Here is a 15037-nt window from a genome sequence, read left to right as displayed (position 1 = left end):
TGGCTTCTCTGAGATTCAGGCTAGCATCTCCAGCCAGGGATGGGAGGTTTCTGTGAGTGGGTTTCTTTGTGGCCTTCAAGGCCTATTTCCTTATCCTTCCTGGTCCAAGCCGTCTCTCCGAGGCATTCCCCTGAAGTCCAGGCACAGACAAGGCCGACCTTCCTCACACTTAGGCAGGTGGGCCTCAGTGCCAGGATGGACCAGTTCTAACTGGTTTGTACCCTATGTGTACCCTCTCATCTCCTCACAGAGGCATCCACTGGGGCAGTAGGGTAGAAGGCAGCCCCACACCAGGGAGTGAGAAGATGAGTTTCTTCCCCCAAGGCCAAGATGAAGATCAAATACACTTTCCACTTAAAAGCCATAAGGCCCAGGTGTTGACCTGGGGGGTGCTCACCAAATGTTTCCTTTCCTGGGGTTAAACCAGAGGGGAATCCTGCCGCCCACCCCAGCAGAGAGCCTGCCAGCCTTTCATGTGGGAGAGGGGCAGAAAGGCTACCTGCCTCACAGGTGTGGGTAATTATAGCTCAGTGGCAGGGGAATGTGGGGGAGGGGGCAGGTGATGGGTGCCAGGGCTGGGTGGGCCCTGGGCCTCTCTGGTGGTGGAGGTGGGATTCAGGTATTGGGGACTGTGTCCTTGGGAATCAAACCAATAGTCTGTGACTCCTCCTTTCCCTTGGATGGGACTTGGAATTTAACTAAGGAGGCCTTGGGGACCTGCTGGCTCCATCTGCTCATTGGGTAGACTGCAGCTTAGATGGGGAGCTGGGCTCTGGCAGAGTGCTCACCCATTCTTGCACCGGGCCCCACTGCAACTCATTCCCTCCCATGCCAGCCTTTCAGTCCTCCTGGAATTGCCCCAGCCAATGGCGATGCACCGGCTTCAGGCTCTGAGTCCCCAGTGACCCGGAAGTCCTCTGTGTCTTTTCTCAGGTGCCAGCCCCGTAGGCCACAGCACCTCATTACAATGATCACCAGAGACCAGACACTCCATCTGCCTCCCATGTCTCACACTCCTGCCTTCCCAGATTCCTGGACCTCTCTTCCTCAATGGGGAGCCTATGCCCAGCTGCACAGATCTAGTGGCAGCGGTGGCTGGGATCTGCTTGGCTGGATTAAACTAAACACATAGCTCCCTGGGCACAGGGTCCAATCTGCCAGACCAGCTCCAGGGGCCTGTGCAAGCCACACACATGACTAAACAAGTGTCTTACCTAGCAAGGGAGCTCCTTACTCTAGGAATGCTTTTCTATCCATCCCCTTGAGTCCGAGCCTCTCACCTGCCTCTCTTGGGACCTGCTCAATGGCTTCTTCCTAGCTCCCAACTGCAGTCTCTGTTTTTACTGTGGCCATGCCATCACTGTCCTGTGACCTCACAGCTAAACGGTCCCTCCTCTAGACCACCGCCTCGCGCTAAGGAGAGTAGCTAAATGCTTTTGGGAGAACATTTCCTAAGCAGTTTGGTGGCTGATCTGGCCTCCATGGGCCCTCTACCCTCCTGTTGCATGAAGAAATCACCTCTCCCTTCTCCACCTCAGCCATATTGTTCTGGGTGAGGGGTAACCACCAAATGTAACACATGTAGAACCCACCAAGGTCCCCTGTGGGGCACAGGCTGGCAGGGTGAGACTGAACATCTTGTCTCTAGAAATGTCCAATCAGAACTTCCTGGGCTCTGCCGAAGGCATCATCAGCACTGGAGTATTCCACGGCTCTCATCTCCGAGGACCTTAAAAACAGCCTTCCCTCTGCTCCCCAAGACTAGAGGCCGCCCTAGATCTGATGTTTGGCCACTACTGTCTCAGAGAAATTTGGGAAACATTCCTCTCTTTACATAGGTGGTCGATGAGGTTTGCAGTCTGTGGCAGGCTATTCCAGGGGATGGGCTGCCCCCTGTTTCTCTACCCAGTGGCCTCCTTTGGTCTTCATTCCAGTCCCTGAGCTGGGGTTGGTATACAGGTCAGCCCAGTAAGGCCTGGGTCTGTCCACCGGAACTATGATGCTGGAGCTTAAGGAAAGAGGGCTTCTCTCAAGGTCAGAGACAAGTTCATCTGTGATCCTGTGAGTTCCATCTTCCTCTTGTCCCCGGCTCCAGCTGAGAACTACTGGACTCTTCCTAATGGTTGTCCCACACCTCCTGCAAGAGAACCACCCTCCAAAGGCATAGCCCTATTCATCCAAGAACCCACTACCCTCAAAAGAGCTCACATCTGCCCCGCCTCCACCCCAAAAGCAAACCAAAACAAAACCTGTCGCTTTTGCGGACAGGACTGAGACTCGGAGGAGTCTGCTCAGGTGGAAATGGCTGCCTCACTTGTGGTTCAGTGAGAAGTAATGAGGGGGCCTGTGTTCAAAAATGATTCAGAATTTTCAGATAGAGATTGCAGGGCACCAAACCAGTTGTGGGCCCATCTCAGGCCAGCCTCGTGACTGTACAGCCATAGAGAAGCAGCCTGTGTGTTCATATGGCCACCAAAGGAGCTGGCATGCTTGCACAGCCATGAGACATCAGGCTAAGAAGTGAACCGGACTAGTCCAGAAGTGAGGGCTTTGGGGATAGGTTCCCAGGGTGGCTCAGTGAGAAAGCGGGGTGATGGCCTGAGGCAGGTGGGAGTCTGTACCCATGGTGTCATGGCTCTGATAGAGAGAGGCAAGAGCATAAGACCTGCTGCCTGGGGGCAGCCCCTGTGTGGGCTCTGCAGGCTGGTGCCACCACTGATCATCAAGTTCCCTGAAGGACAGTCTTGCCTAGGTGAGCTGTGCAGTCAGACAGGATTTGTGTGCCCATGGACCGTGTCAGCGCGGGAAGCCCCTTTGCACACAGAGACTGTGTCCTTATCTGCTCACTGAGAGGACAATGTTTACCATGTGGTTTCTGACCGGCCCTGACACAAGGGCAGAGGTGCCAGTGCTTTGTAGGCTGGTCTATAATTGCGACCACTTCACTCTTGGTGCCGAGTTTCACACCCTCGGCACATGGAGTCTGGCACCCACTGTCCATGGCTGAATCATTTAACAATCCTTTCCCGAGGGGCTGGAGGGATGGCTCAGAGGTTAAGAACACTCAACCTGCTGCTCTTCCAGAGGACCCAGGTTCAATTCCCAGCACCCACATGGCAGCTCATGACTATCTATAACTCCAGTTCCAGTGAATCTAGCACCCTTACACAGACATACATGCAAGAGAAATGCCAATGCACGTAAAAATAAATATATAATAAAAATGACCCTTTTCTGAGTGGCTTTCAGCTGGGCAGATGTGTTTGGGACCCAACCCTGGTCTCACAGACACCCCAGTCTAGTGAGCAGTATAGAGTTCAATAAGACAGTGCTTTGGCTACGAGGGAGGAGCCACAGAGATGAACTGACCTACCCAGGAGTCCGCTGCTTCCCAGGGGAAATGGCACAGGGCTGAGAGACCTTGCTTTTCTCACTGGCTTCTGCTGGGTAGCCCCTTTGGCTAAGCCAGCGAAGTCCCTGGGGCTCAGAAGCCCACAGTTCCACATTTTCTGCTGCCAGCCATCAAGATGACATTACGTTTGGCTGTCCCCTCATCCACTACATGGCTCTAAGAAGAGCCATACCTGGGTATCCCTTTTGCCCAGTGATCAGCACAGGCCCAGCCCTGGGGGGGGGGGGAGGGATGGCTCCTGTTTAATGATGGGATTAGCAAGCAGGGACTTGGGAGGTCCCGGAATAGCATGGGGCATGGGAAATGAATCCTACCTCGTGTCAGTCCTGGCAAAGAGGGAGAGGGTTGAAGCTGGGGTAAGGAGAGTGACCCCAGGGTTCGGGCCCACACGTGAGGCAGCGGGGCAGAGCTCTGACAGTTTGACATTAGAGCTGGGTACAGCCCATTGGCCGGTCCGCCAGACTGGGCTCCTGCCAGCTGGGGGATTTTAGGCAGACTGATTCCTCTCTCTAGAATGCTGGTTCCCATTTGTATGTGCCTGGCCTGAGGGCTTCAGGGTCTTCTCCTCCCAAGAGGCTCTGATAGAGGTGGGGTGTGGGGAGGGAGTTCTTCCTGTGGGCCCAGCACCCAGCATCTGCCCTGTCCCTGGAAGACACGACCCTGACAGGGAGCTGCCCCAAGCCCTGATTGCATTTGCATAGGCCTCCCTCAGGGTGGGTCCATCTGCCTTTCAGCCTCTAGAACTGGCTGAAGCAGCTGTGAGGGAGCCAGCCACTGGCCTTCTCCATCTACCTACTGACTGACCTCTGACCTTCTCCCTCAGCTCACTGCTGACCCTCCCCCAGATCTGGGATAAAAGCCGCTCTGCCTGGCATGGCCATTACACGTGGTCTCTTCTCTTCTGTCTCCACTGGGGACATCTCAAGTCTGGCTCTGTCATGAGTACCAGGTGGGCAGATTTGTGTCTGTCACTGGGTTGGGCATAATGAGCAAGGTGTCTGGTGCTCTGTCCTGTCACTCAACAGGGAGCGGGACAGTGCATGCGTGGGGCAGGGCAGGGACAAAGGCTCAGTGCAAGGAGATGGGGAGTATGGGAAGGCTAGAACTAGGGCCCCAGGGAAAGCAGGAGAGAAGGCTGCCCGCATTTAATGCTCAGGCCTGAGGCCAGCAGACCCCTGCACCCATACTGCTCAAAGGTTCCGGCAGGCCCCTGTATCCATACTGCTCAAAGGGTCCAGCAGGCCCCTGCATCCATACTGCTCAGAGGGTCCAGCAGGCCCCTGCACCCATACTGTACAAAGGGTCCAGCAGGCCCCTGCATCCACACTGCTCAGAGGGTCCAGCAGGCCCCTGCACCCACACTGCTCAGAAGGTCCAGCAGACCCCTGCATCCATACTGCTCAGAGGGTCCAGCAGACCCCTGCATCCACACTGCTCAGAGGGTCCAGCAGGCCCCTACACCCATACTGCTCAAAGGGTCCAGCAGGCCCCTGCATCCATACTGCTCAGAGGGTCCAGCAGACCCCTGTATCCACACTGCTCAAAGGGTCCAGCAGGCCCCTGCACCCATACTGCTCAGAGGGTCCAGCAGGCCCCTGCATCCATACTGCTCAAAGGGTCCAGCAGGCCTCAGAGGCAGTCTTCGTGCTCCCTGGACTCTCTTCCTAACACAGCCTGGTGGTGGTGAGGCCCATGAGGCCCTTGCTGACGGTGGCCTGGCTGTGCAGGTCCCACCCTTCAGAACTTATTGAGACAAGCTCCCGTTCGAGAGACTGTCTTCTGGAGCACTGAGGGCTCTCGTCTCTAGGGATTGTGGGAGTGCCAGGGAAGAGCTGCATGCACCTAAAGGGGTTAGGATGTTTACGTGGTTGTTGGAGAAGCAGAATCCACCTTGGGGATGGGGCCCTACAGGTTTGCAGAAAGAACTGGAAGGAGCCGGGGTGGGGTGGGGGGGTGGGGGTGGGGGAGAACAACTCAGGAGAGACTTCAGCTGGCAGGAAGACAGGCTCCTTGTCTACACTGAAGGACAATGGAGGCTTTTTCTTAGGTCAGGAGGCAGGAACAGGGACCTCAGGACGCTAGCCTGTTCCTGCTTTCCTGCTCTTTCCCTAGCTGTGAGGTTCAGAGTGCCGGGAAGACAGAGGATGCTCACAGGAAGCCTCTCTCTAGAGTCCCCCCACCCCAGGAGGGAAGGTCAGGGGGCAATGTCATGTCTGTTCTATGCATGGCTCAGGGAAGGACCCAGACAGGTCATGCAGCTGATGAACATCTGGGTCTGCTTTTCCAGGTCACACAGCTGGTGACTATCTCGGTCTGAGCCCTTTTGTCTATGTGGGGCTATCCTCTGGCTGGGTGTGACACAGAGGTCTGCAATGTACAGACCTCTGTGCAGAGTTCCCATCAACAGCAGCAAATACCCACTGAGCATGCCCTTGCCTGAGCATGCACAAGCAGACGGGGCCACAGTGCCTGGCTGGAGGGACTGTGTGTGCCATTAGGGATCTGCGGTTAACCAAGAGGTGCTCAACAGAAGGAAAGCCCCTCTTCAGATTTCAGCGGCTGCCCCAGGAAAATGACCCCTGGCCTAGAGCAGGCAAACCTCTATGGGAGGCAGTTTACCCTCGCTCTCCCAGCCCGCGAGCCCCTGGGGTGGAGATCGCCTTCCTGGAAGGGTCCAGATTATGAATTCCTGACTGATCTTTGGTAATCCCATGCTTCCTTGGATTAGTTCCACCAACCACAGCAGTAAGAGATGACCAAGGCCAGGCAAGGCCCTGGGTCTCTGTCCTCACCGCTGGACCTGCCTCAGTTTTGGTTCCCTACTGGTATTCCATAGACCTGGCCAAGTGGGAAACACCGAGGAGACAGAAAAGCCTGTAACCGAGCACCTGCTCTGGGCTACACACAGGGCCAGAAATTGCACACGGGACTCTTTGAAGCTCCTCTGAGCTCCTCTGGGAACACAGCCCCCACCCCATCCCAATCAAAAGGGAAAGTGGAGCTCAGGAATGTGAGGTGGCCCTGGTGGGTGCCTGGGAAGCCAAGATGGAGGCCATATCTGACTGTAGAAGCTGGGCCAGAATGAACTAGAAGGAGGGGCCCCCTCCATGTGGCTGGACTTCTGTCTAGCCATGGGGTTTCATGCCACAAGAACAGCCACACATCCTTAGCAGCAAGCTCCATCTTGGAGGCACAACCTGAAGTCCTTCCCTAACCCCAACCCCTGCGGCTTTGCCCACGTCAGTCTCAGAACCCTGCTGGAGAAAGACTTTAAAGACTGTCTGCCCACTCTGGCCTGCACACTCAGTTCCGGGGGACTTGGCTAGAGATATGCAGAAGGGCAGCTGGAGCTGGGGGAACAGGCCATGCCCTTCCCAGGCAGGTAGGCTGGGAGGAAAGAGCCTCAGAGGTTTGTCTGTTTCCACACTGAGGCTCACTAGAGTGGGGTGAAGGAGGGGTGTACTCTTTTTCTGGTACCATTCGTGGCACGTAGCTATATGGAGCCACCGGACCACATCACGGGGTAGAGATGGGCAATGTGGTTAATGGTAGAGGGCTCTGAGGTCCTATTTCAGAAGGTTGGGAGTGGGCCACAGGTCAAATTCCAGGGGGACAAGGAGCTGAGGAAAGAGCTATGGTGTACGCCAGGGAAGATGGTTGTGATGAGTGACTGGGAGGAGGCGGGGCCTCGAGGGAGAGAACTGTGGCGGGGCAGTAAGAAACAGGCATGGATGGGCCCAGGACAGAAAAAAAAACCCTGGAAGGGCTGAGGTCTAGGAGAATCTGAGTGTTAAAGTTCCTGGTCCTGCTATGACGGATGGAACATGGGACACAGGCGAAGAGCGCCTGAGGCAGGGCTGTCTTCTATCTGTGAGGCTCACTCCTCAGCTAAGCTATCCCTCAGCAGCAGACTGCTAGACAGCAGAGTCCTCCAGCTAGGCTTGGTCTCTTCAGATTTCAACGGCTGCCCCAGGAAAATGACCCCTGGTCTAGAGCAGGCCCAGAAGTACTGCTTCTGCGGCTTTGTGTGACTCCTGTGTTTCAAGCCCCAGTTTCTTTACCTGGGGTCAGCCAGAAGTTCTTTTTTTTTTTTCCTCTTTCCTTTGGTAAACCCTGCCAGGACTCTGTACCTCTGTCCACTCTTTGTTTGGACAGCTGAATCACCACTAACTTAACTCTTACCAGCCCCAGATGTCTGTATGACCAAATCAAGGGAGGGACTCGGGCCACAGCCAGGGACCCAAATGACTAGCCACATGTGGGATCAGTCCAGTGGCTGGGTGAAGCTTGGGCACCTGATCCTTTCCAACGGTTCGGTGCCCAGTCTCTGGAGTTCTGTGGGCAGTTAGGCCCTGTTAGGTGTTGGAGCCCACTGAGGTTTCCTAGTGGCTTTACCAGCAGGACTGCATAAGAGGATGGTTAGGCCATGGGCCTGGGTACCAGGTTTTGGAAGTGTCTACACTTGGTTGTATCTAGCAGGGGGAAGTTTGTTTGTTTTTTTTTTTTCCCTCACCCCTTGGCATTGTTATAAAAAGCCTTTTGAATAAATTTCTGGGCTGGTGGGTTTTTGACCCAGGCCCTCCCGAGGCTATCCTGTGTCTCTCTGTCTTTCCTCTCATTGGCTAGGTATCTCTTTCTATCTAAATATTTCTCACTTCTCCCTGCTCAAGAGTACCCTGTTTGTAAAAGTAGGGGCTGGTCCCCCACAGTTAGCACAGAAGGGGGCACACAGCTGGTGCAGAGCTGGACTGTGGCCTAGTGGGGGTGTGAATGGGGACACGGGGAAGGTCAGGTGAGGGGTGGAAGACTGAGGTAGCCTTGTCAGGCAGAACCACCCTAAGTAGCACTGAGTAGTGATGGTGGTGAGTGGGACCCACCGAGGCAGGAAGCCCAGGACAGGAAGAGGTTACACCCAGAGAGACAGGGGCCATCCAGAGGAGTGGGCATGTAGGACTAGGAAAATCAGGAGCAGGTATAGAGTCCCTGGTCGGAAAGAGCCGATAGGGAGTGGGGAACTGGTGGGGGGAAGTGGAGTGAACTTCCAGGCTTGAGGCAGCGTGGGTCAGTCTGCACCCCTAAGGATTAGCCACTGTTACCTCTAGTTTTTCTTATCTCACCGTTCTGCAGCACCCCACTGCTTCCTGGACCTTTCACAATACAGCACCCTGGGGTGCTGCCCTGCCTACCACGCTCTCAACCTCCACCTCCTTTGAGGCTGGTTGGGTAAGGGCAGGAGACCCACTCCTGGGAACCCCAACCTCTGCAGGAGAAGGCTGCAGCAGGAAGCGCCTCCCAGCAGGGCACACCCACAAACGAAGCTACCCCTACCCTCACCTCAGCAGCTTCCTCAGGCACCAGACGCCTTGGGCTGGGGAAGTGGGAGGGCAGAGACAGAGCAGGAGAGACAGGGCTAGGGGAGGACAGGGCAGAGCCAAGGGTCATGCTGGCTCCACCTTGCCGGCTCGCCCAACAAACTTCTGGCTGCCTCTCCCTCTTGGGTTGGTACCCTGGCCACCTATATCAACAGCTGGCACTGGGGCAGGTACCATGCTAGGCACTTTCTCCAGGTGGAAAAATCATATCATCTTCATGACAGCTCTAGTGAGTACATGCTGTGCAGGTCCCAGTTCACAGAAGTCTCTGGGGGAACCCAAGAAACATCCCTGGCAGGTGTGACTCCCAGGGGCCTCACAGGCTGACCTCAGGGCCAAAGTCTTCACCTCTCTTCCAGGTCCGGGCACCTCAGGGCCATGCCTATGCAATGGCTGCTGATCAAGAGAATCATGGATGCTGGGGCAGGACCTAAATTCTGGCCATCAATGGGAACATTTATGAAGAGGGCCCTTCAGGTAGAGAAGGACAGGTAAGGCTTTAGGGGACGCCTATCACTGTAAACCCAACCCCCCCTCAGGCCAGGCAGTGTTCCATTAGCTCTGGTATCTATACATATCTGGCACCCATTTGTGGACAGACTCCGAGAGGAAGCAGAGAAATGTGGGCCCAAAAGAGTCAGGTGACAGATGCAGAGTCAGCCAGGACAGTCCAGGGAGGAAGTTTCTCACTCCTCTCTGTGTCCTTATCTATCAACCACACCAGCACCAGCTCTTAGTGAAGCCTGGACAGTACAAGGCTGGAGTCACTGCCCTGGAGGGACAGGCACCCTATTTTCCTGAGGGCTCCTGCAGAACCCTACTGGCTGGCTGTAGGTTCTGTTACTTGGTGCCTTTGGGCAAATATATAACTAGAACCCGAAGGCTGCTGAGCCTCAGGTACATTCTGTGATTGGTGACTGGCTTTGGACTCGGTAACTTTCAGGAGACCGCCCTAGCGTATTTACCTCCCTCCTCAGGACTGAGGTCCTGCACTCACGACGTGGGACAGATGCCTCTGGGACTGTGGGGACCCAAGGGAGCAGCACTGTAGAGGACGGGAAATTTGAGCAGAGGGGCTGAAGACACTGGGCTGTCAGGAAAGGTGGGCACCGCTGTAAGGACTGAGGGAGAACCATGGCTCACACTGCCCAGTAAGTCTCACATGTGTGGGACTGGCTTTAGAGCCTTCCACTACGGGCAAGGAACTTGGGGTCCTGGGCTGGATCAATGAGAGAACCACTGTGGACTGTGCCTTAACAGAGAGTCCTCTCAGCCTTGGCTGGACCACTTATTGTAACTCAGAACCCACATGGCAGGAAGGGTTGCCACTGTGTTGCAGGCCCTGTGCTGGGAGGCCTCCTGGTCTGAATGGACTCTAGGTCTCGTGGGGGTTCTCTCCTTACTCCCTCCAGAAGGGTACAGATGGCCTCATTGGGGCTCTCCCTCAATCATTAGCACCCTGCTGTCCTACCAGAAATGAGATCACCTCTGTCCTAAGGGAGCATTGTGGCCTCCCTCAACTACACGGATTTCACCAGGGTCAGTGGGCCTTTCCTGCCCTGCCTGGTGCTTCCGGAAGTGGGGTTCTGAGCCTGAAAAGCTACCAGCACCCTTGTATGAGTGATGCTACAGGCTTGAGTCAAGACTGGGTCACTTCTAGACTCTAAACTGGGACCCTCGTAGTCAAAATACCACAGCTCGAGCCAAGAGTAGGTAGGTCCCCAGAAGGAGCTGAGAGGCTTGGAGACTGACATGTGCCCAGCGCTTCAAGTATGTCTCTGTGTGTTGTATCCGCTGGATTTTTGTGTGTTCCCTGGCTCTGGCTCACAACTCTGAGGTTGATAATGGACTTGTAGACATCTAAGGGATGTGGCCTCTGTGGTCAGGGCACAGAATCTCTCCTGGAGAGTTCCTGGTTCTAACAGCTAGAGTGGCATGTGTGGTCTCAATCCTGCACCTCCACTGTGGAGCTCACGATGAGAAGCCACTGCCGGAGGGATTTGTGGCCCTCGGCACCCACAGGGAAACAAGGTTCTCTTGGCCTGAGAGTCAGCCTGCTCCAGATGTGTACAGAGCACAGAAAGCCAGGGTGGGAGGCAAGGTAGGAAGCGGGGGTGGGCAGAGCTACTCCCTCACCATTGCTTCCTGAGGGGTGAACCCCCTGCCTCCAGCATTCTCACTCCCCAAACAAACCCCATCCGCAGTGGCTAGAAGAAACCTGCGTGGTCATCTTGGCAGTCATGTGACTCCAGTGGACTCTGAATACTCCGTGCCTTGGCCCTATCTTCTCTTACATCACACCCTCCCCTTGGTCCTCTGGTGGACAGCTGGCCAGTCCTGGGGTCAGAGGCACAGTCTAAGCAGCCAGGTGGCCCAGGATCTGGCCTGTCATGGAATTTCCTGTCCCTCATCTTCCTCTCCCACTGCCCGATGCTGCCCTTGGCCTATCCTCCCTCCCTCCCTCCCTCCTCCCTCCCTCCCTCCCTCCCTCCCTCCCTCCCTCCCTCCCTCCTCCCTCCCTCCCTCCCATCTTGGGACCTCAGAGGGCCCAAGCCACCTCCCGACTTAGAATCTCCCAGGACGGTATGCTGACACTCCCTCTCTGAGGCCAACACTTGACTCAATTCTGCCTCCCCTTCCCATCTATCTGGCTTTCCACACATGGCCTGGCTCTGAATGTGAGGCCCAAGTGTGCTCCAACAAGCATGAAACAAAACAGGGATGGCCACCTCTGCTACCCTCCGGACCTTACATCTACTCACATCACCGGGAGCTGTCCTGCCTCACAGGGGGTTTGCTGCCAGCTAGGGTCTGCAGTCCTAGAGCATCCTAACTCTTTTCACAGGGGCCTATTTCAGAGAGAAGTACTGGGAATTCACGTGCTTTCCAGCTGGGGCCTCCACATTAGTATTACAAAAGGAGATGACCTCTCTACGACCTTCAGGCTCTGACCTCCAGGACCCATGTGGCCATGATCCCTAGTGGTGCTCAGCAATGTGGGGTAATGAGGGCATCTCAGTCTCTTCCTCTAAGGAACAGGGACTCTTCTACCCAACCAGACAGTTTTCAAGGCTGTATGAGCCTGACAGTGCCAGGGAGCAGGGTGTGACAACCCTAACGGCCGTGGCTCTGCTCAGGAGGAGCAGTCAGCTGGCACAGCCCACATGCCAGCAACCTAGAACCAGGGGACCCACTGACGGGCAGGAAAAGGAGCGAATGCAGAGGCGGAACCCCGTGTCTTGTCTACACTCTGCTGTCAAGAGTGGTCACACTCTCCTTCTTCCCTTCCCTTTCTCCTTGGGCTGGTCTAACAGCAGCCCGTCCAGCAAGCCTCCCCTGACACTCCAAGAGCAAGGTCAGAGGACCATGCTGCACAGAACCCCCTCTCGCCAGGGTCCCAGTGGCCACTGGGTCTCTGTGGCTGATCCTGGGAGCCTAACGTGCATGTTGGTTTCTAAGTGAGCGGAGGCGGCTTATGCACTCAGGCCACTAGACACGGGTGCTGGGTCCTTTGCTACAATATACAAAGAAATAAATGTGTTTGATGGAGGGCAAAAAAAAAAAAAAAATCTTAAAAGGGAAAATAATGAGTTCACATCTGTAGTGGAGCCTCCCCACATTCACATACAACACATGGAGACCCCACACCCTACAGACGTACATCCTCACGCTCACACACACCCACATGCTAGCGCACAGACAGGCTCACACAGCAGTATACCTCCCCGCCAGCATCCAGACACTCACACGTCAGTACCCAGGCTCTCCTACTCCCCAAAGCTGGCATGTGCACACAAGGCCACACACCAGGACCCGCCCCAGGCCAGCATTCATTCACAGTCACCCACACATCCAACAGGGTAAGGAGGACAAAGGAAGTGGAAGAAAAGTGTTACCCATGAGGAGCCGCCGTTTCACGCGCTTGTCCACATCAGCTACTGACGTGGCATTGAACTGAGAGCGCTCAATTGCAGCCTCATCCTTCTCTAGAACACAAGTAAGGGACAAACACGGAGCCGGTGGTTAATGAGAGCCCACTTCCCGCGGCCCAAGACAGTCAGCCTCTTGGCGTGGCGCACACAAAGCCAACACAGCATGCCGGGCCAGCACGGTGCCCTCGCCAAGGGCTAATCCCAGGAACTTTCAGGCGGGTGTGCTCAGGGTGAAGCAAAGAGGAAGCACGGTGGGAGGGATGGCATGCAGACAAGAAAGGTGGCCACAGCACGACCTGGACACAGTGGGGGAGTGGGGGGGGGGACACGCAGGGTCTGTGTGCAGCCCAGCAGGGTAGGTGGCTAAGGTCAGCAGGAAGCCTGTGTGGAGGACACAGAGGCAGACAGCATGCCGTGGGCTCACAGAGAGAAGCGGTTACAGGTCCCTGCGGCTGGAGCAGGTACAGGACAAAGCACAGGACAAGCGGATAGGTTTGCGAGGTCTAGTGATGGATATACTCGGGACAGCAGATGCCCTGTTACAAGGATGCTGCCACTCATGCAAAATTAAGAACAAAACTCACAGAGAAACATACACATACACACACAGAGAACACTGGATCCCATTGGACAGACAGGAAGTCCAGGGGATCTGGGCAGCACTGGTTGCCTGCTTGTCTAGAGGACCAGAGCTAAGCATTCAAGTGCTCAACGGGGGGGGGGGGGGGGGGGGACTGTGGAGAAGGGTCAGTCATTTTAGGAGCGTGCAGGAGGGCCATGGCTGGGGCCAGCAGGGGAGCCTCCAGCCACCGGGCACAAAGCTGTGCCAAGACGCTTCGCCGGGACCGGGTGACCGAGAGCAAAGCGGGACTGGAGGTTTCTCATCCTGGCCGGGAGTTGAAGTCACAGTGGCTGGAGTCGAGTAGGGGGACAGTTTCTAACGAGAGGGGACTGACAGGAAGTGTGGGCTTGGGAGGAAAGAGATCCAAGCAGGGACTGTCACATGCAGCAGACATTAAAAAAAAAAAATTATAAAAATCAGATGAGAAAGGATGAGCGAAGAGGACACAGACAAGAAGGGTCAGACCCAGGCTGGGGCTCATATGCCCGGCAGTTGTCTGTGCTGGTCCAGTGGCTGCAGGGCAGGCTCAACTGGACATGGGAGACTTGAACAGACAAGACAGAGGGAAGGGCCAGAGCGGCTCAGAGAGCTCTGGGCAGGACAGCGGAGGGAGGGAGGTCAGAGGACAGAAAGTTCTAGATGGGATCAGGCTGCAATAGAGACACTGGTCTGAGACCTGGTTTGGCTTCTAATTAATTAATTTATTTTTTTTTTTGTGATTGGTCGGTTTGGTTTTTGGCTTTTGGCTCTGAAAGATGATTAATGAGTGTCAGTTATCAGACAAGACAGGCAATCAGGGACCATCACGAGAGAAGCAGCGGGAATGAGGTAAAATGAAATTAAAAAAAAAAATGGCTGTCTGGGAGAAGAGGCCACACAGAGGAGGGGAGAGCCACCAAAGGCAGCAGGGCAGCCCCCGACTACAGAGGGGATGGCCTGGGATCCCCGCGCGGCCCAGCACCCAGCTTTCCGAGACACCAAGGAGCAGCGACAGGGGACGGGAAAAGACAGCAGCTAACACGTGTGCGTACATGGGTTCACCAGACACCTTTCTGTCACTCAAAAGCCCCTCGAGAATCACCCCTCAAGTTGTTCCTAAGAAATGGAGCCTTTTCAAAGAAATCAGTGAGTGTGATCCCACCAACTCACGCTGGGTCCTAGCAAGTAGACCCTTGGCTCCAAAGTCTGAAATTCCTTTTTCTTACTTAAAAAAAAAAAAAAAAAATCTTGCTGTTGCTTTTGAACAGGAGGGAAAAAAAACCCCATATTAGTAATGACTGCATAAAATAACTACAAATGTTCGAGCTGCCCTTGGGAACACGGGCCTGGAAGAAGGGAGGTTGCTGAGTTTCAATCAGGATTCCATGGAGCAAGCAGGTGTTGGGGCAGGAGCATGGCTGAGGAGGAAAGGACTTCGGGTGGGTGAGGAAGTCCTAAGGGGAGCCCTCCAGCTCAGGATGAGAAGCAGTCCCAAGCACACATACCCGCCCGCCCCCACGCAGGGTGAACACCTCCACCCACACAGTGAGCCACGTGTCAGGAAACTCAGTTTCCACGTGTCTGCGAACAGCGCCCAGACCGACAGTGCTCACACAGCGACTCAGGGAGGCTGCCAAGAGTTTTTCACATTAGAAAATACCAGTGCTTTAGGGACAGACGATGTCCCCAGGCTGAAGCACAGGGCTGCAGGCAATCCCCT

At 55.3% G+C, this 15037-nt stretch overlaps 1 protein-coding gene across 3 annotated transcripts in view; it reads right to left on the bottom strand.

The window, feature by feature from the left end:
- Positions 1-15037, bottom strand: part of Scube1 (signal peptide, CUB domain and EGF like domain containing 1) — a 123224-nt gene that overhangs the window by 34432 nt on the left and 73755 nt on the right. The window contains exon 7 of one of the 3 annotated variants that reach the window (XM_059247358.1): positions 12681-12770. The exons of the other annotated variants lie outside the window; for them this stretch is intronic. Within the exon in view, the coding sequence (XP_059103341.1) occupies positions 12681-12770 (90 nt within the window). The remainder of the gene's footprint in view (positions 1-12680; positions 12771-15037) is intronic. 3 annotated transcript variants of the gene reach the window in all.

Source organism: Peromyscus eremicus, chromosome 20, assembly GCF_949786415.1.
Source record: "Peromyscus eremicus chromosome 20, PerEre_H2_v1, whole genome shotgun sequence".
Lineage (NCBI taxonomy): Eukaryota > Metazoa > Chordata > Mammalia > Rodentia > Cricetidae > Peromyscus > Peromyscus eremicus.
Note: the sequence above shows the minus strand (reverse complement) of the source record. Positions and strands in the feature narration are given on the sequence as shown.